Source organism: Amblyraja radiata, chromosome 12 (genome assembly GCF_010909765.2).
Source record: "Amblyraja radiata isolate CabotCenter1 chromosome 12, sAmbRad1.1.pri, whole genome shotgun sequence".
NCBI lineage: Eukaryota > Metazoa > Chordata > Chondrichthyes > Rajiformes > Rajidae > Amblyraja > Amblyraja radiata.
The window spans coordinates 31,373,786-31,396,004 of NC_045967.1; the positions used below are offsets into that span (position 1 = coordinate 31,373,786).

The 22,219-nt window shown below is 41.9% G+C and overlaps 1 protein-coding gene across 1 annotated transcript in view; it reads right to left on the reverse strand.

Annotated features, from left to right (window-relative positions):
* The window catches only part of klhl4 (kelch like family member 4), a 131,891-nt gene that overhangs the window by 3,208 nt on the left and 106,464 nt on the right, over positions 1–22,219 (reverse strand). The window contains exons 5-9 of the mRNA XM_033030395.1: positions 20,295–20,507; positions 19,316–19,502; positions 16,289–16,513; positions 7,859–8,021; positions 2,344–2,556 (exon numbers count right to left, since the gene is read on the reverse strand). Of these exons, the coding sequence (XP_032886286.1) occupies positions 2,344–2,556; positions 7,859–8,021; positions 16,289–16,513; positions 19,316–19,502; positions 20,295–20,507 (1,001 nt within the window). The remainder of the gene's footprint in view (positions 1–2,343; positions 2,557–7,858; positions 8,022–16,288; positions 16,514–19,315; positions 19,503–20,294; positions 20,508–22,219) is intronic.

A 22,219-nucleotide genomic window follows, 5' to 3' on the forward strand; every position in this document is an offset into this window, starting at 1 on the left:
TCTCTTCTTCATTGCCCTAAGTATCTATGTTTCCAATTTCAGGAAACTACGTACTTGAATCCCATGGTCCCCCTGTACATCCACTTTGCCTGATGCCCTGCCATATATGTCCTAAAATACCTACCTCAAACTTGCTGAGATTAATTTCCACTTGCCGATCTTTTCCCCAATATTGCATCCAATATATCCCACAAGAGCCTTAAGGGCCTGTCCCACTTGGGCGTCATTTGTGCGTCACACAGGTGGCGCGTGAAGATTTTATGAATCCCAAAATCCCAGGGCGCCACGCGCGACCGCGTGTCACTGCCTACGTCACCACGTTCCATGTGCACGTAATGCACGCCATGTGCTCGTGGGAATACGCCCTCTGCATTCACTCTGACGCAACTACATCCTTCCAATCGTGAGGCAACCAGAACTGCACACAATAATCCAAGTATAATCTAACCGATGATTATTGTGTGCAGTTCAGGTGGCCTCACACAGAAACTATTCAACGTAACGCAACAGTTGCAACATAATTTCACACCTTTCTGTGTGTTATGCCTCAATATATGAAGCACTCAATAATCATGCAGAATATCAATGATAAGCTCCTGCCATTTAAATATGCATAAACCTAGTCCCTTGAACCTTTTCAAATAATTTTCCTACTATTGCATAAGGCTCACCAGCCTGTAGTTCCTTGGGCTTATTCCTATGTCTTTCTTTAAGAAAAGAAAAACATCAGCTAATAGCTTTATCAACTACTCTTGCAATTATACATGACAAATATTGAAAGCATATAATTTATGACATTCAATCTTAAATTGAACAAACATATAGAAAATAGAAAAAATGTTAAACTCCAGAAATGAGTGGATGATTGTCATTTATAACTAAGACAGACATAGACGCAATGAATAGGATGTAAGTCTCACATTGATATTTTAGATCTACAGAGAGAAGCCAATGGAGATACACCAAACTATGAAAGGTCATGTAAGTAGAATTAGGCCATTCGGCCCATCGTCTACTCCGCCTTTCAAACATGGCTGATCTAAGACTTTGCCTCCATCACAGTGAGGATGTGCTTGGTGAACTCACTGTGGTGGATGTTTAATTTGTGTTTATTGTATGTTTTGTTTTTATTGGTTCTGTGTATGACTGCAGGCAACATAATTTCGTTCAGACCGAAAGGTCTGAATGACAATAAAGGAATCTAATCTATCTCTCCCTCCTAACCCCATTCTCCTGCCGTTTTCCCATAACCTCTGACACCTGTACAAATCAATAATCTATCTATATTCCCTTAAAAATATCCAGTGACTTGGCCACCACAACCTTCTGTGGCAAATAATTCCACAGATTTCACCACCCTCTGGCTTGAAAAGGGGTAAGGAGTAAGAATAAGGGGTAAGCCATTTAGAACGGAGATGAGGAAACACTTTTTCACACGGAGAGTTGTGAGTCTGTGGAATTCTCTGCCTCAGAGGGCGGTGGAGGCCAGTTCTCTGGATACTTTCAAGAGAGACATAGGTAGGGTTAAAGATAGTGGAGTCAGGGGATATGGGGAGAAGGCAGGAATGGGGTACTGATTGTGGATGATCAGCCATGATCACATTGAATGACGGTGTTGGCTCAAAGGGTCGAATGGCCTACTCCTGCAACTATTGTTTATTGACTAAAGAGGGTGCAGTGGCCATTTAGCTTATTTTGTATGTCTTTAATTATGGTATGTGCCTTTAAATTTTTGACTGCCCTTTATTATGTGGGTGGGATTTATTACGTATTCTAGTGCGTGTTTGGAGCTAGGTTTCTTGCGCAGAAGCTTAGTTTTTAGTTTAGTTTTGCACTCACATGGGGAAGGTTAACTTCGACCATGTGACATTTAACCAAGACACGTGGATTATTCTAATGTTTAAGCAATATGCCGTAGTTTGACGAAGTTTAAAGTGTACGAGTCGGAGTATAAGGTTGTTTTTCCTCAACAATAAAGAAACTATTAATCAAAAGACAGTGTTATGAAGATTTATCTGTGAAGAAGCTCTGAAGGTCTCACGGAGAGCTCACATGCATATTATGAAATTCTCCTTAACCATGTGGTTCAACCTAGTGGCTAGAGGGAGTAATCTCTTGAACGATATAAAAATCTGCCGCTACAGAGGGTGTCAGAAATGTTGTCAGTTAGTTTTCTTTATTACTTTGCATTAACTGGGTTATTGTTTTAATGTGATAAAAGCACACTCAGTTCATGTTTACACTCACCATCAAGGGGATCATTTGTCAGCAAGAACCCGTGCCTTTTTTGAAGGAGTGGGCATAAAGCCAGGGGATAAAGAAATCAAACTTGGCCACACTTACCGTTCTACACAATCTGACAATCTAGAACAGTGATTAGAAGCAGGGGCGTCGTGTCCTCCCACAGTATAAAGAAAGCCATTGCATGTAGCAACACCTACTCCTCCTCTTCTCTTGGACATGGGTGCACACATGCTCCACTTATTGGTATGAGGATCAAAACACTCCATTGATCGTAGGCAGGAGCTTCCATCTCGGCCACCCACTGCGTAGAGTCTGCAAAACAACATTCACTATTAGAATTTTGCAACTCACTGAAACAAAAGAAAAATGCTTGCCCTTTGCAAGTCACTTGACAGCCATTGAAATCCCTTCAATGTATAGTTACTGGTGTTACATAGAAAACATGGTAGCCAATTTATACACAGCAAGCAGAAAAAATACACCAATATGAGGACTGAATGAAGTGAGACAGGGAATTAAAATGTTTAAGAAGGAACTGCAGATGCTGGAAAAATCGAAGGTAGATAAAAATGCTGGAGAAACTCAGCGGAGCAAAGGAATAGGTGACGTTTCGGGTCGAGATCCTTCTTCAGACTGATGTCGTGGTGGGGGAGTGGGAAGAAGAAAGGAAAAGGTGGAGGCAGTGGGCTGTGGGAGAGCTGGGAAGGGGGGGGGGGAAAGAGGGAGAAAGCAAGGACTACCTGATCACCTTCCACCCTACCAGCCTTCACATACAACTAATAATCCTCCGACATTTTCGCCACCTCCAACGGGATCCCACCACTGGCCACATCTTCCCATTTCCTCCCCTTTCGGCCTTCCGCAGAGACCGCTCCCTCCATAACTCCCTGGTCAATTCGTCCCTTCCACCTACTCCACTGGTACTTTCCTTGCAACCGCAAGAAATGCTACACTTGTCGCTTTGCCTCCCCCGTTGACTCCATCCAAGGACCCAAACAGTCTTTCCAGGTGAGGCAGAGGTTCACCTGCACTTCCTCCAACCTCATCAATTGCATCGCTGCTCTAGGTGTCAGCTGCTCTAAATCAGTGCTTCGCCGAACACCTCCGCTCTATTCGCAATAACCAACCTGATCTTCCGGTGGCTCAGCACTTCAACTCCCCCTCCCATTCCGAATCCGACCTTTCTGTCCTGGGCCTCCTCCATGACCAGAGTGAGTTCCACCGTAAATTGGAGGAGCAGCACCTCATAATTCGCTTAGGTAGACTACATCCCAGCGGTATGACCATTGACTTTTCCAATTTCAGGTAGTCCTTGCTTTCTCCCTCTTTCCCCTCCCCTTCCCAGCTCTCCCTCAGTCCACTGCCTCCGCCTCTTCCTTTCTTCTTCCCGCCCCCCCCCACCTCCACATCAGTCTGAAGAAGGGTCTCGACCCGAAACGTCACCTATTCCTTCGATCCATAGATGCTGCCTCACCCGCTGAGTTTCTCCAGCATTTTTATCTACCAGGGAGTTGAAATAATGGGTTACTGGAAGCTTAGGATCATCCTTACAGACTCAATAACGATGTACACATAGGTTATCACTCAGTTTGCATTTGATTTCCTGAGAAACCTGGGAAGATAGGAACAGTTGCCCATTCTGTCTGTTTCATAGTTCAATGCTTCAATGATTTAATGGTACTTTATTATCACATGTACTTAGGTACATTGAATTTCTCTGCTATTGCATATAATCCAGTATATCGTATTTTTATCCTTTTGTGAGCAAAGCACCAAGGCAAATTCCTTGTATGTATACATACATGGCTAATAACATTTTATTCAATTCAATTCAATTATTTAACTCAAAAACATACAGCAGACCTCACCTAGTCAGTGCACAAAGAGTCGTCACATTTCTGGCGCCAACAAAGTTGCAAAAAGTTAATCGAACAGTCTATATTTCCTTGCGGCGGTGAGCCAGGTTTACCACTGCCCAAGGCAGCAGGCGGCCACCCACCAGGTGTCCTTTCTTTCTCGTCGACCCCTCCCCACCTGGACCCCCTTCAATCTCGGCAGCGTGTGACTGATTTATGATTATTTATCTGCATTTCTTATTCTATTCTTACTTTTAGTGAACAAAGATCTATCAATTACAGATTTTAAATGTTTAAAATATATCACCTGCAGCAAATGCTGTAAACTGAATTGAAAGAAGCAGATCACTGCTTCCCTTGGAGAGTTGGTTTTCCATTCCCACAGGGTGGTTCACAATGAGAACAACGGCATCCTTGTCAATAAGTCAATGAGAATGTATGGATTCATCTAGGCTCGCATGTGCTCTAAATTCAGATGTCCACAGATTAGGCAACTGTGATGTCTACCACTGAGAAATGGGAATTCAATGTCCATGTTACTGCAAATATCCAGCAGGTTAGTGGAATATCAGACAGCCCTTGAAATTCTTGGATGGAAGATAATTTGGAAGGAAGCTGAATTGAATGCAAATGGAATATGATCTGCACATAAGAAAACTAAAAGTGAAATCTTAACTTGTTCATATTGCCTAGCACACCATGACAAGAGGATGGGAAAGGATTTAAAAAAATAAAATTTACAAACATTTTCACTAATTGGAATGGACAGTGCAAGTGAAGTATGATATCAAAATGACTTAAATCAATACAGATTGCTGTTTCACAATACCCTAGGGAGTTGGTTCTAATTAGCAGTAATTACATTCCAATTGATATTTTTAGATTGTTTAGTGCTATTCAGTTCTGTTTCGTCCCCAAGGAACGATGGACAAATTAAAGGTCAGTCTATGTGAAATATTAAGATTGTTTATTCCACTAAATGTAATTGATTCTGATGGAATTAGAGGAGAATGGCTTGTGAAGTGAATGTTGATGCAAATTACCACTGATTCTGTCCCTGAATATCTAGAATGCTGCAACATTAGCATTACTTTCCATAGGGCAGTTTATAGCAATTGCTACTCTGCCCACATTTATTATTCAGACTAAACCCATGATACATCATACGCAAATTTGAATCTTGTTGTATGTATTGGACCCATGGGATCACAGGCAAAATTTGCACAAACTGCTCCAGACTCCAAAATCAAACCACAATGTCTCAATGAATCGGTGAGAATACAAAATAAATTATCCTCAATAGATATTCCTTGCCGACATTCCTCGTAGGTATGTATTTGTTATTCAATCTGTTGGTTGCAGGTGATCTTATGCCTTTCTTTACACCTGAATGTGAAATGATTGGACAAAAAATAAGAGCAGATCCCATATCAACCTATTTTTGTTGAATATGTGAAACATTCTCTGAAATCTCTTACGGTCTAGGACAGAGCTTTTGCTTCCCACAGCAGCCCCAATCTTTTTTTCCATTACAATTACAGTTTTTGGTGCAATCCTTAACTTAATCCCTAATCACACCTAAAAATGTGCTCTCCATCTTTAATCTCCTGGTCTCCACAGGAAGCTCTGTATTATTTGCAGAGTGCACATCTTTCAAGTCATCCTCATTTTCTCCTATCCACCTATCACTTGCCCATTCTCCGGTAATCCGCTCTGGACCACTTGGACAAGAAAAACTCATATGTCAGGTTGTTATTCATGATTACAGCTCGGCATTTAATACAATCATCCCCTCCAAGCTGGTTGACCAAACTCGCAGAACTGTGTTTCTGCGCATCCCTCTGCAATTGGATCCTCGACTTCCTCATCCTCAGACCACAGTCTGTTCGTATTGGTGGAAATGTGTCAGACTCGATAACAATCAGCACGGGAGCACCTCAAGGCTGCCTGCTCAGCCCCCTGCTGTACTCACTCTACACTCATGACTGCGTAGCCGGTCATAGTGCGAACTCCATCATCAAGTTCGCTGACGACACCACTGTTGTGAGATGTATCGCTGATGGGGATGAGTCAGAGTATAGAAGAGAGATTGTGCAACTGTCCATATGGTGCCAGCACAATAACGTGGCCCTCAACACCAGCAAAACCAAGGAACTGATTGTGGACTTTGGAAGGAGTAGGATGGGGACCCACAGTCCCGTTTATATCAACGGGTCGATGGGTGAAAGGGTCAAGAGCTTCAAATTCCTTGGCGTGCACATCTCTGAGGATCTTTCCTGGACCGAGAACACTGATACAATTATTAAGAAAGCACATCAGCGCCTCTACTTCCTGAGAAGATTACGGGGAGTTGGTTTGTCAAGGAGGACTCTCTCTAACTTCTACAGGTGCACAGTAGAGAGCATGCTGACCAGTTGCATCGTGGCTTGGTTCGGCAGCTTGAGCGCCCTGGAGAGGAAAAGACTACAAAAAGTAGTAAACACTGCCCAGTCCATAATCGGCTCTGACCTCCCTTCCATCGAGGGGATCTATCGCAGTCGCTGCCTCAAAAAGGCTGGCAGCATCATCAAGGACCCACACCATCCTGGCCACACACCCATCTCCCTGCTACCTTCAGGTAGAAGGTACAGGAGCCTGAAGACTGCAACGACCTGGTTCATGAATAGCTACTTCCCCACAGCCATCAGGCTATTAAACTTGGCTCAGACAAAACCCTGAACTTTAACAGCCCATTATCTGTTATTTGCACTTGATCAGTTTATTTATTCATGTGTGTATATATTTATATAATGGTATATGGACATACTGATCTGTTTTGTAGTCAATGCCTACTATGTTCTGTTGTGCTGAAGCAAAGCAAGAATTTCATTGTCCTATCAGGGACACATGACAATAAACTCACTTGAACTGGAACTTGAATCTGGAGTGCCTAAAACAATGAATAGGCTGTTGGCAATTAGCTTTTCATCTATCATAAAATGAATATTCAGCATATCAAATGCTAACAGATTTTGAGTGAACAGATGTTGCACAAATTGACACAAGTCGTGTAAATCAGTTTCTTTCAGGGGAAAATATCACCACCAGTTGATGACTGTTTCTGGCTCTTTGTACTGACTGCCTTTCTTATATTTTCTACTGCCTGCCTTCGAAAATTCCTCATCTATTTGTTTAAATTGTTTCCCAATACTTCAAAGATAATCCTTCTCTGCCATTTATCATTTTTAAAAAATTTAATTTTGATGTTTTCAGAACTAGCCCTATCCTTTTTTGTGGGTTAGTCCTATAGCACCTCCAGCTTTTCAAACTTACAGCTTTAGTGTATTTTTCATGTGTAACAGAATTCAGTTATCAGTTTATTATCATATTTACCAAAATACAGTCAAAAGCTTTTGTTGTGTGCTAATCAGCGAGCGGAAGGACAGTACATGATTACAATCGAGCCATTCACAGTGCACAGATACATGATAAGGGAATAATGTTTAGTGCAAGGTAGAGCCAGTAAAGTCCGATCAAAGATAGTCCGATAGTAGTTCAAGACTGCTCTCTGGTTGCAGTAGGTTGGTTCAGTTGTTTTGTACAGCCAAATTTACTGCAATTCTATTTAAAATGCAAAGAAGATTACTGATTTGTGGAATCTATGTATGATATCTTATTTGAATTATCGTGCCTTTTGTACCATTTTATATTTTGTACATTTATTAACTTCTGATTAGGTTATGTTATTTGATCTATGCATCTATGACTCATCCACTTACTTGCCATTTAATGCTGCAACTCCAACAGTGCTTCTTGGAGTTGACATGCTAGCAACATAGTTCCATTGACGGGCTTGTGGATCCCATCTCTCCACTGTGTTGAGGTAACTCCACCCATCATGTCCGCCAACTGCATACATTGGCCCTTCTAGTACAGCCACTCCTGAAAGAAAAAGATGGGTTAGGAGATTTGAACATATAATATTTATCATTATAGCAATGTAGTTCTAAATAAATTCAGCTTAAAAACAGTTTTATAGCTTGAAGGAAATGTCTGAATTAAATCCAACATTCTGTAATAGAGATTATAAAAGATAAAATGTTAATGTCAAATGTTTTTAAAAAAATCAATACTTACGCAATACACACGGAATTATATCAAACGGAATTATATCAAATGGAATTATATCAAAAGTACAATGGAATTATATCAAAAGCTACAGTATAGCGAATTGATCAAATGCATTCAGTGTATTGCAACAGTGCAACGGAGGCTGTTGTCGAGGTACATGGACTGATGCATGTGGGACAGAGTTTCAAATACATGTGTATGTAGTTATTTCACATGCTCCTCACAGTCTGTCTCTCGAACTTTCTATAAATGTAGTTGTAATCTAAAAAGCAATTAGTCAGATACTGCAATCTTTAAAGGAGTATCAGCCTAAGAACAGCAATCATCACTCATGGCCAATATTGCATGCCATATATTACGTAACCTTTAAAAACTGATCTAGCACATTCACAACAATTAAATTAATGATTTCCAACTATTATAATTCTAACTGAATCACCAGTGTCCATGCCCTCTACAATTAGTTCCCATTAGTACCCGTGTTCTTTTCAATCTCAGATACAGCAGATATAGTTAAGTATCATGTTGTGCTCAATCGTTGTCCATGTGGGATTTCTGGAATGTGTTTTACCATTATGTGATATTTTTAGACCTATGCATCTTCACTACATCTCCAATGTCCCATTGTTTCATTGCTAACCTACTAGGGGTTTTCCAAGTGCCCGGTTGCGCCACATATCGCCACAGTTCCATGAGCAGCTTCATTTTTTGCTCTGGATTCCAGCATTTGCCGTTTCTTGTGTCTTCAATCATTCTGTCCCCAGCAGCGTTGATTCGTTCACATAATTAGTCTATTAATCTTGCTTTTTGTTCACTTTACTGGATCTAATTATTTGGGTGTTAGTCTCCCCAGAATATGTGACGTCCTTCCTAATATTAATGTCCTTCTGCTAATGATACCTCACAAAGATTTTAGTCACTTGTCGCAGTCCAAAGAGTGTTGCAGTTTTAAAGCAACAATTATCAATCACAACCAGTTGTATATGTACTACAATAACTAACTTAATCGGTAGAATTAAATGACTCTAGTCAGCAGGATGAGAGTTTGCCACCAGAGTAAATCAAGCCTTATGGTCGTTATTTTACCCCATCGACTTTCTGATTATGTATCAAATCAAAGTATCAAAGGTATTTTATTGGTCACATTCACATACACCTAGATGTAGTGAAGTGAAATGCTTCTTGCCATTTTGCAGCACATAAAAAAGGAATACAGACATAACATTAATAAGAGTTTTAAACATAAAGAACATCCCCCAACAATGGTTCCCATTATGTGGGAAGGCATAAAGTCCAGTCCCCAACCCCAGTTCACCCATAGTCGGGCCTATTGAGGCCTCCACAGTTGCCTCTACGGAGGCCCGATGTTCCAGGCCGTTCTCGCCGGGTGATGTTGCTCCGGCGTCGGGAGAGTCCTCTCAGCGGCTTGGTGATGAATGTTCTTGTAATGTTTTATGTTGCACGTGCTGAACTTCTCTGCACCATTTTCCATTGAATGAAACTTAATTTTTTTATTTTGTATTTTGCTTTCTATCATTGTAGCACCAAGATAACGTGGAAAGAGAGAGAAACGAATCGGGGTACACTGAGATCTAAAATAAGGGTCCAAGATGAAGCACCTTTAATGGTTAGGAGCATTTTAAAATTATTATAATTCAAAAAAACATAAAAGCTAATATGTAATTGTTGAGCATACAATACGGCTTCATACTGAATGGTATAACACCAGCACATCAACATGCCTTTTTGATGACTCTGCCTAAATTCTTCTGCTCACAAGAAGGAGAAGGCCACGATGGGCAGGAGATTACCATTATTTGTCTGTACCACCAGGTCGCACTCCATCCTAACTTAGAAAAATAACATAATTCCTTTATTCTCTCTTACAACTTCCAACAATGGAGTGCAGCAGGAGTATTTTCCCCACATTTGGCATGAGCTGTCCCAGAAAGTGACTTCCGAGCATCTTTCACAGTCAATTAGTAAGTCCTGGCCTCTCTCTTCACGCATGCTTTGCATGAATGAAAATAAAGATAATATTCAATATAAAACTTGCATTACAGGTACTGAATTTGTCTTTGAAGTATGTTGTGTATGTAGGTAAACATCCTCAATCAATAAATATGTCAGCCAGTTGATATTGAACAAATCCATTTAATTAACAAATAAAATGGCTGAGAGAGATGTGATTTATTGAATCTCATTACTTCTGTTATTTGTGTTAACTCTTCTATGTGCCCAACTGCAGATTTAATCAGCGGTAAGAAAGGCAAATTGTCTATTGTCTATTGTCAAATACAATGTTAGCATTCATTTTAAGAGGAATCTTTATACATAAAACTCTGATCTTGGATGTGTATTTATTTGAGTGATGTTTGTGTGCGATTCACATCTCGAAAACACGAAGCGCTAACGGTGAAATTTTACATATTCCGATAGAGATTTACGCTGTGAAGTCAGAAATTGCCTTATCTGAAAATTTAATGCATTATTTCTCGAGTTATTTATGAAAATGTTCAATATTTTCAAATAACAGAAAATAAACGAGCGGTTGACGTCACAATGGGTCTGCTCGTGCGGCCTGCTGCGCACTGTTTTCCACACACTGCGAGTTACGTCACCCCCCCCCCGACTTGCAGTCATTTGGTCATCGCCCGCCTGCTCGCCGTGGGCCCCTCAGCCCGCTCCCCTGCCCGGCTCCCCTCCTCCTCTCCCCCTCTCTTCCCACTCTCTTCTACTACCCCTCTCCCCCTCCCCTCTCTCCCCCCTCCTCTCTCCCCCTCCTCTATCCCCCCCCTCTCTCCCCTCTACTCTCTCTCCCCCCCCTCCCCCTCCCTCCGTCCCATGTCCCCCTCCCCACCTTCCTCCCTTTCTCCCCTCCTCTCTCTCCCCCTCTCTCTCCCCCTTCTCCCCTCCCCCCTCTGCCCCCCCCTTCCACCCTCCACCTCTCCCCTCGCCTCCACCTCCCTCCCCCTCCCTTTCTCCCCCCTCTCACCCCCCTCCCTCCCTTTCTCGCCCCCCCCCCTGTGTGTGTGGGGGGTGGTTAGTGTGCGTGACGCCGCAGGCCGAACCCCCCCCCCCGCCCCCCACATTGTGCATTGAGTGGACGGGACCCAATGGGTCCCACTTGATCAAGTGGTCTTGGAATATAAAAACAGGGATGTAATGCTGAGGCTTTACAAGGCACTGCTCAGACCACACTTGGAGTATTGTGAGCAGTTTTGGGCCCCATATCTGAAGATGGATGTGATGGTGTTGGAGAGGGTCCCGAGCAAGTTTATAAAAATAACCCCTGGGATGATTGGGTTAACATATAATGAGCATTTCAGGACTTTGGGCCTATACTCACTGCAGTTTAGGTTGAGGGTGATCTTGTTGAAACTTACTGAAGAGTGAAAGGCCTGGATAGAGTGGACATGGAGAGGGCATTTCCTCTAGTGGGAAAGTCTGGGATCAGAGGGCACAGCCTCAGAATAAATGGATGTACCATTAGAAAGGAGATAAGGATGAATTTTGTTAGCCAGAGGGTGGTCAATGTGTAAAATCCATTGCCATAGATGACTACTAGGGGCAAATTGCTGTTTTTTTTTTTTAAGGTTCTTGGTTTATAAGTTTGTCAAATGTTACAGAGAGAAGGCAGTAGAAAAGGATTGAAAGGCAAAGGTAGATCACCCATGATTGAATGGCAGAGTAGACTTGCTCCTATGAACAGAACTAATTAACTAATGCCCCTGCCCCACTTAGGAAAACTGAATGGAAACCTCTGGTAGCCGTGCCCGTGACCCAAGGTTTCCATGAGGTTGCCGTAGGTTTTGGTCACTCGCCTGGAAAGCCTCGACCTGGATCGACCGAAGTGTGAGCTGCATCTACCGACCATAGGATCTTTGCTACCGACCGCACACGCACAAACACATCGCAAATGTTGGGGCCATGGAGAGCGGAGGAGCGCTGTCTGCGCGATGAAGAGGAAGGTAAGCGGCTGCCACAGAGCACGGTAAGTCATTTAGAGAGCGCGGGGGGGGGGGGGGGAGAGAAGCGTGGAGAAGGGGCAAGAAGGAGAGAGAAGGGGGGAGAGGGGAGAGGGAGAATGGAAGAGGGAGAAGGGGAGAGAGAAGGGGGGAGAAGGGGGAGAGAAGTGGGGGAGAGGGAGTGGAGACAGTTTTAAGTTTAATAATGTTTGCGGGCATTTTACCTACCAGCGGGTCTTCTGGGTCCTGAAAACTCCAGTGAGCCAATCAAAATGGCCGGTCAGCGAAGGAGATGGCCTTCAACTGCCTGTAAGTAAATAGCGACCCCACTCCACTCCACTGGCTTCGACCAAACGACAACCTATTTTTAGTCGAGGCCGGTTTTAATTTTGTTGAAACAATCGAAGCAACCTAGATGAAGCGTCGAGCACGCGGAAACCACTCGACCTTTAGGGAGAGTGACCAAAACCTCCGGCGACCTCATTAAAACCTTAGGTCGCGGGCAAGGTCACCAGAGGTTTCCTAAGTGAGACAGGGGCATTATGAACCACATGCAGTGTGCAGTCACAGGTGTGGGCCGTTTTGACATACCTATGCTTGGTGCTTCTATAACCTCTGGTCTGACTGGTCGTTGACTGTGTTGCTGCCAGTCAACAATTTTGAGAGTGAATTGGCAATGATATGAGGTGCCGACTCTCCAGTAAAACCAACAGAGGCTATGAGCCTGGAATCTTCGGGCCGGTTCCAAGTGCTTTAAAAGAAGCAGCCTATAATGAATGTCAACAAGCTATAGGTTGGAGGAAAAGCATGACTCACCCCAACTGTCCACTCAGACCCCTGTGCCCACCAAATAGAAGGTCCAGGTATTTGAGACAATGGATCCAGGGACCCCATTGGGCCTTATCTCTTCCTCTAAGTTGATATCAAGTTTTATCACCGTAGCACCATATGAGTAACAATAGCTCTGTCACATAGTTCAGATGGCATGTTATTAACCTGCTCTGGTAATTATTTTATTTCCCATGGATGTTGATTCATTTCCGTCTCATTCAAGGTGTAAACGTGCTTGGCAAGATAAAACGAACCACAGGAGGTGTGGTGACGAAGAAACAGGATAGTCACAGCCAGTACGGTGGAGAGGAGGTGAGTGAAACAGTGAGAACTGTGGCATTAGTGCCCTTGAACATAATTCAATGTATTAATATCTGGTTATGTATGATTCCGATAAAACATGCTTCTCGTGAGAAATCTTCAGAAATGGTTTGGATTGTACATCTTGCCCTCTCCACCAAAAATAAGTTGTGCATCAGTGGTTTACTCAGGTTGCAATAATGCTCAATGGTGCCTTAACTAGATTTTCTACCTTCATAGACGAAGTCCGGGTCCTAGTTGGAATGCAACTGTCCTCACAAAAGCTGACACATGATGATACAGTGTCTGTATACTCATCGAGGCTTGTGGTTGCTTCCTGAACACATTCCAATCCGTGCAGTCAAAGCAGGATTGTAGGTTCTCAATGCCCTCGCTTGTCCACCTTTTCGTTGTTCTGACCACAGGCTAAGCAGATTTTAGTTTCTGCCTGTCGGTCGGAATAAGGTGAACTAGACAATGATCAGAGAGACCCAGACCCACCCGGGGAATAGAGCGATATGCGTTCTTGATTGACGTGTAACAGTGGTCAAGTATTCTCTCCCCTCTGGTTGGGCAGGTAACATGAAGTCTGTACTTTGGAAGGTCACGGCTGAGGTTGGCTTTGTTAAACTCCCCCAAAACAATAACCACGGAGTCCGGGAAGTCACTCTCTACCCTCATTACCTGGTCAGCGAGTTGCGTTTGCACCTCATGCACACAGGCATGGGGGGGGGGGGGGGGGGGGGGGTAGGGGGGGGGGGGGGGGTAGGGGGGTGGGGGAGGTAAACTCCAGTGAGAATAAAGTTAAATTCCCTCGGAGAGTAGAAGGGTTTGCAGTTTATAAAGAAGGATTCTAGGTTGGGAGAGCAGAAATTTGCCAAAACTAAACATTATTCTAATAGGGAAATGTAATGAAATAAATCACTCAACATTATTTGATGGATTAATAAGAGTATGGAACAGTTGTTCTAATCGTGTGATGTGCTAAAACAAAGAATTGACTACAATGTCTTCCCCTGTGATTCCCAGTGCTGCCATTCAATCATCCTATTAGAGTCATCAATCATGGGAAGTATTTTTTAACATCAATGGTTATAAATTATTGATCTTTTTGAGAATACTACATTATTTATATGTTACAAGCAGCATTCTCTACTTGCCATTGCCTCTCTTAAACTACATCTCAATAATAAATCACCTTAAAATAAAGTAAATCATCTGGTCATTATCTCATTGTTGTTTGAAGAATGTTGCTGTGCCAAAGTGAGTGTGCCAAATTAATGCATTTCTTGCATTATAGCAATAAATATACTTCCACATTTTATCACTCTTTTCGAAATCATGAGACCATAATGGTTTTCTAAACATGTTTTGTTTTGAGCTTGAATTGAACATGGCACAAATATGGAGACTCAAAGATCCCTTTGTGTTAGGTCTATCTGCATGGTCTGTTCAAACTCCAAAGCCCAAGGCAGATAACTAAAACAAAGGATGAAATAAAGCATTTATGCAGTTCAATTCTTAAGAATAAACTAGATGAAAGATTCCTGGTCTGTATGCAAAATATCCTCTAAGGCGGCAACCCCTTTGCAAATAGCAATCCACTGTTGACTATTGACAATACAAAACAAAATCAATGGATGCAAGACATTTAAAGCGTAACAAAAAATGTAAGTAAAACTCAGCAGATCAGAAAGCATCTTCAAAACAAAACGGAGTTATATTTTGTTAATTGCTTTACACCAGCAATTTATGAGGAAGTGTCATTGATCTTAAACATTAACTCAAAATATCATTTACTGACACATTTGCTGTTTCTCTCTTCATTTTCATTTAAGTAAGTTAGTCATGGCATTAGCAATATTCATCAAGGTGATCTGTTGTATTTTGTTCATCAATTACTAAACAAGATGGTATCAGAAGCAAAGTGCTAGCATGGATAGAAGATTAGCTTACCCGCAGAACGCAAGGAGTGGGAATAAAGGGGAACTGTTCTGCTTGGCTGCTGGTGACATGTGGTGTTCCACTACTTTTCACATTCTATGTTAATGATCAGGATGATGGAATTGATGGCTTTGTGGCCAAGTTTGCTAATGATACGAAGACAGGTGGAGGGACAGGTAGTGCTGACATCAACCAAAGAGCCTATTTCTGTCCTGTGTAGCTCTATGACTATGACTCTATGAGGTATCTTTTGGCATCGGTAAATAAATGAATATACAATTACATTGTTATATTGTTACAATTTGCGTATTATGAACCCAGCTTTAATTGTAACAATATAACAATACAGGGGTAGTAGGGTAAAATATGTTCTCTCAATCTGCTTCATTTTATGCTCTATTATTCAATGTTTTAATTGCGCACTGGGAGGTGACCAAGTGATGTGTAGATATGTTAATTCTGAACACCTTTGTGAAAGTACTTTGCAGCAGAGTTTTTCCTGGTCGCAGAAACCAGAAATTTGTTCTGCAAGGAAAATTAGATTAAAAAATATTGGTGTATTGGTAATGAATAGCAGCCATATACGGCACAAAATAAGGCCCTACTTTATAGTATTTAGCTATTGTCACACAAGTTGCTTGCCCTTTTGTAAGGTAGTTATGACATGACATATAAATAAAAATGATATGGATGAATTACATTTCTTGTAGTAATTTTATTGATTATAGTTAAGACTGGACTGTTTGGTAGAGTTTAGTTGTCAGTACCATGTGCCCTTTGGAAATATATGTTTGTCAAAAGCAACCATGGTGTAAATGGTGCAACCTCTACCTTTATCTGAGAATTCTAATAATAACATTCTAATAGCAGTTGCTTGTGTCAAATAGATTCTTATATTAAATCTACTGTGCTTTGCAAAGTTATGAACCGTAAGTAAATTACAAAATACTAATTATGTGCATGCTTCAAAAAAAGAGGTTAGTTAATAGTTTTAACTGTTGTAATCAAGATAAAAATAGTTACAGTATTTCTTACCTAGTCCATGTCTATGAGTGGACATTGGTGGCATTATCAACCAGACTTTGGCTATTGGATTGTAACATTCAACAGTGTTGGACGTCTTTAATCCATCTCTCCCACCAACAACATACAGCTTATTGTCGATCACTGCCACTCCAAACTGCAAGCGTCTCCCATTCATTGTGCCTACTTGTATCCAGGTATTTGTCCTGAGGTCATATTTTTCTACTGTTGTGGCACCTATAGAAATAGTTAAAAGTGTATATAAAAATATAGAACTTAGAACAGTACAGCACAGGAACAGGCCCCTCAGCCCATAATGTCTGTACTGATCATAACGTCAAAACCATCTCTTATGTGCTTGCACATAATTAATATCCCTCCATTCCCTGCATATTCATGTGTCTATCCAAAAGTCTCTTAAATTCCATTATCTACTAATGGAAGCAAAGAGTATCAATGTCAAATCAGGTGTACCGTCAGCGATGGCAGCCTCGCCTACAGTCTGTCTGTCTTATTGTCTTTTTTGTCTTTTTTGTTATTTTTTGTTATTTTTTGTTATTTTTTGTTATTTTTAATGTGTTTTAAAAAGTATTTGTTTTATGTGAGAGGTGGGGGGGGGGGGGGGGGGGGGGGGAACTTTTTTTCAATCCCTTATCTTACCGGAGGTGCAATTTTTTCCGTATCGCATCTCCGGTCACTCTGCGGTCGAACATCATGGAGCTGGCGGCAATCCCTTGCCTGGGATCGACGCTTCAACAGCGGCCTGTGGATTTCAACATCGAGGAGCTAGCAGTCTCGGGTAGAGATTGATGTCGGGAAGCTGCAAGCCGAGGGTGACCGATCGCCCGGCGCAGGTAGTTGAGGTCCCCCGATGCGGACCTTGATCACCCCGATGCAGAGGGCTCGATCACCGGCTGTGGGAGCCAAGACCGCCCCAACAATGGAAGGTTCAAGTGCCCCGACCGCAGGTGAACAAAGAAGAGAAGAAGATTGAATTTTTTTTGCCTTCAATTACAGTGAGGAATGTGGGGGAGTCACTGTGGTGGATGTTCATGTTAAAAATGTATTCGGATGTCTTGTTCTCTTTATTGGTATGTCTGTATGGCAAATCAAATTCATCGTATGTTGCAAAACATACTTGGCTAATAAATCACTATTATGATTAGGATTATGATTATCATATCTGCTTCCACAATCACTCCTGACTGCATGATGCAGACACTCACCATCATCTGCGTAAAAATACCTGCCTTGCATATCTCTCTTGAACTTTGTCTCTCTCACCATTTGATGTTTCAATTCTGGAAAAAAAGGTTCTGTCTACCCTAACTGCCCAATCTATGAGTAATGATTACAAATGGTCAGTAAAACGTTAATAACCTAGAGGTATGAATTAAGATAACTATTATGTTCCAACTCTTAAAGTAGGAGAAATATTGTTGGACACTTGCCTCAGCTAATGCAGTAAACAAATTTATTATCTGAGGTATATAAAAGACTAGACCAGGTGCGGACCCATTGGGCCCGTCCCCCAAGGCAATATTCCACCACTCACCCATAGCCCACAACTGCGCAGGCGCGGCTGAGGGGTTATCCGTTGTGATGCCAGATATCGTTGTGACGCGAATCATGGCAACCCTCCCCCAACTGCGCCTCGCCATTCCTCTTCCTACCCCTATCCTCCTCCATTTTCCCTCATCACCCAGCACTTCCTCCTCCTCCTCTTCACCCTCCCTCTTCTTTCCCCTTTCCTCCTCCCCTCACTTACCTCTACCTCCCTCTCCTTTTCCCTATCCTGTCACTCCCTCCCTCGCTCTATAAACCGTCTCCTCTCCCTACCCCCTTCTCACCCTCTATCTCCCTGTTCCCCAGCTCCTCCCTTCCCCACTGACCTCCTCTCCCTCTATCCCCCACTCCCTACATCCGCAACTCCCCCCTCCTCTCCCTCTATCCCTCCCCCTCCCCCACTGTCCTTCCTCACCTCTCCCACTTTCCACTCCCTCTCCCTCCCTACCCCCTCCTCTCCCTCTATCCTCCTGCTCCCCCACTCCTCACCTTCCCCCTATCCCACCACCACTCCCCCCCCCCCCCCACACACAATGAAAATTGCGATATTTTTTTTTAAATGAAACCTCCCCCCTATCCCATCCACCCAGAATGAAAATCGTGTTTTTCTTTAAAATAACCTAAGCACAATGTTAGCTGTTAATGAAAATGGAAGAATTTGATTAAGATGATGTTTTTATGAAAATCGTGATTTTTTTATGTAAATGAGATTCGGGATCTATTGTGACGTCATTGTAACGCGGCTGACAGGCAGGGCACGTGTAACAGTCTTTTGAAAAGTGATTTTTGTAAAGTTTAAAATGTCAGTAATGTAAAATATACCATCAATCTGAACAAAAATTGTTTCATTTACATTACTGGACAATGGTGAATAAGGTGGGCCTAAAATAGGAGCGCTATTGTGTACCTTTTTGGCAGTGTTTGGGGATATCACGCACACACACGCACGCACGCATGCATACAAACAAACAAGATGAGTGTTTTAGTAATATGTTGATAATTGAATGATAGGGCTGATATATTGGATCAAGGTACAGAAATACCCACTGATCATGTCTTCCTACTTGGTATTCCCTGCATTGGGCAGTTCAATGCTGCGTGGGATATGGAGTAGCAGCTAAGAATTTGAGTGTAGGTGAAGAGTGCAAGAAGTCTCAAATCAAACTTAAGTCCTTTTTGGAAGCCATTGCAATAATTTTAAAGGCATTTGACTCTCTAATGTATCCCCTGAGTTGAGGATTGTCCATGCAGAAAGAGATGGAGGAAGAAAATACAAACATATTCTCAACTTCTTGCAAAATATTCTCACTTCAAAGTAGGTTGGCAATAATTTAAAATTATATTTTTAAAAGCAAAGAGTTTCAATGTCAAATCCCATTGTCAACACATAGGGCAACCACCAAGAAAATTCCAAAGAAGTTACAACTCTTTACACATTAGTAATATTATCTTCAATTTCCCATTCATTTTTACCCTTGTTAGTATCCATTCCTCCGACTGCATAAAGTGCTCCAACTGTAGATTTTCTAGGTTTGGTTCTAGGACTTTGCAACATCGGCCGTCGCTCTGGCAACAAATGATACCTCATAGCCTCCATAAGAAGTTTCTGGCATTCCAAGTCGTCTGCAAACATTAGATTGTTCTCCAAATCAGCCAACAACTAAAATAAATAGATACCAGCAGTCATTATTTGTCATAAAACATGGTGTGCTACTTCAAAGAAATGTACCACTATCTCTTTTCAGATCTTTCTAGTTGAACAACCTTACATAAATGCAAATTATTATGATTATTTATATTAGATTTGGCACTCAGCAATCAAGTATATGTGACGCATTCCCTGTTTTCTCTCTCCCGCCTTTCTTAAAAAGTGGGATAACATTAACTACCCACCAATCCACAGGAACTGATCCTGAATCTATAGAACATTGGAAAATGATCACCAATGAGTCTACGATTTCTAGAGCCACTTCCTTGGGATGCAGACAATCAGGCCCTGGGGATTTATCAGCCTTCAGTCCCATCAGTCTACTCAAGTGAGTAGGAGCAGAAGGAGCAGCTATATTGTAACCTTGTTGGGGTTTAAAATAGTAGTGGGTGGGGATAAGGGGGGGGGGGGTGGGGGGGGGGCGGAGAGGAGACTGAAGTAGACGAGACCTTTGTTTGCCTTGCAAGCCTCATAGGAGATCTACTGATCTTCCTACTTCAAGGAAAACAATTAAGAAATTGCCTACTTGTGCCTCTGGATCATTTACTCAGACTAGTAAAACTGAGTTTGTAATGAGAACTGATGCTTTACCACTGAATCAGTTGAGGAAATTGAACATTGGGAATTGTCATTGGAATATTCTTGATATATTGAATCAGGTTACTATTAATTGAATGCTTTGGAAAATGCTTAATAATTCCTGTATGTGAATGTCTTTTCAACTCAATTTGTGTTTTCCGTTACCTGTGGGGAGAGTAGAGGGAGCCTGATGTAAGACAAGAGCATTGCAAGTTCCTGCTGCCTCTTCTGTAACTCGTGCTTCACCCACATCATCAGAGCTTGGAATATGGTTTCCTCATCAGGAACATTAATGTCATCACTAGAAAGAAGTTTCTCAACCTCACTTGCAGGGAGCAGAAGGAATTCTTGATTTTTAATCACTTCCATGAAATGTTCCTGTGACCAATTCAACAAAACAATGATTAGTAACGTCAGATATTAGTTGTGTATAATTCCCTTGACATGTGATCAATATAACATGACTGATTGATAACATTCCCGTTTGAACATTATGGTGGATCATTGCTTCAATATCTCAGTTGTTAATCGAGTATCAAGAGTTATGAGGAGAAAGCAGGAAAATGGGATCAGGAAGCAGAGATCAGTCATGATTGAATGGCAGAGTAGACTCGATGGGCTGAATGGTTTAATTCTGCTCCTATAACTTGTGAACTGTTCATTACCAGAGTTTGAAGCCCATTACACATCACATTAACCCTCAATGCACTTGGAGCTCAACTGGTGGAGACAAGGTCATTCTTCAATGTTTTAGGAGCAGTAAATAGAGATAATGATATGTAAAGACTTTCTTAAAATTGGACTCTTCTAAAACTACTGTTGGCTGGTGGTTCATCCCATAACTGATAATGGAATGCTGACAATATAGATTTGCTGCTGATTTGTTCTGTTGAACCATCACTATGAAATTTAAAAAAAAATGTGATAAGCACCAAGCTGGTCAGGCAGCATCTGTGGAAGGAGAAGTTAATGTTTCAGGTGCAACACTGGGAAAGTGAGATAAAAGGTCAATTTTCAACAGAGAAGGTAGGGGAGGGGTGTGTTGAACAAAGGGAATAAATGTGACAGTGAGACTGAATTAAGAGTCAGTGAAAAGTTGATTAAACTGCTTTGTCTGTACAATGTTGCTAATAGCAGCCCAGGTTATACTAAAGGAGAAAGAAACGGAGCAAAATTTGTAGATGGTTTACCGACAGAAGTGGCCATTTCTGCTAAAGACAGGAAGAAAGATGTTTATCTAAAGTTGAAGAATTTAATATCGAGGCTCCAAATCCATGACAGAAGATGAAGTGTTGATCCTCAAGCTTCTCCTTGTAGCAGTGTAAGGAATGGATGTAGGATGGAGAATTTAAATTCAGACTTGCAGATTAAACAAAGTGAGCACCCAATCTACCTTTGATTTCCCCAATCTAGAGGAAGGGTCACATGCTTTCTAACTTTCTCAATTCTGATGCTTGGTACAGACTTGATACATTAACTCTGTTTCTCTTTCCATTGATGCTTCCTGACCTGAATATTTCGTTTTTATTTCAGATTTCCAGCACTTTTCTGATATTTGCCCATGATCAAGTGATATAAATTGAGGGATTTCATTGTGATGAAGACTTTAGGCTTTAGAGATACATCGCAGAAACAGGCCCTACAGCTCACCGAGTCCACGCTGACCAGCAAAGACCCCATACACTTGCACTATCCTACACACTAGGGGCAACTTACAATTTACAGAAACCAATTGTCTACAAACCTACACATCTTTGGCGTGTGAGAGGAAACCAGAGCACCTGGAGAAAATCCACGCGGTCACAGGGAGAACGTACAAACTCCACACAGACAGCACGTGTGGTTAGGTTTGAACCAAGCTCTCTAGCACTGTAAGGCAGCAACTTTACCCTTGCCCCACTGTGCCGTCCCTAAGAAGTTTCTGTTTTTCCAGATATCGTAAACCTGAAAAAAAATGCTGGAAGAACTCAAAGGGTCAAGCAGCATTTGTGGAAGCAAAAGGTGTATGTCAATGCTTTGAGATGAAATCCTGATGGAAGGTTATAATCTGGAACATCAATTTACACCTTTTATCTCCACAGATTCTGCTT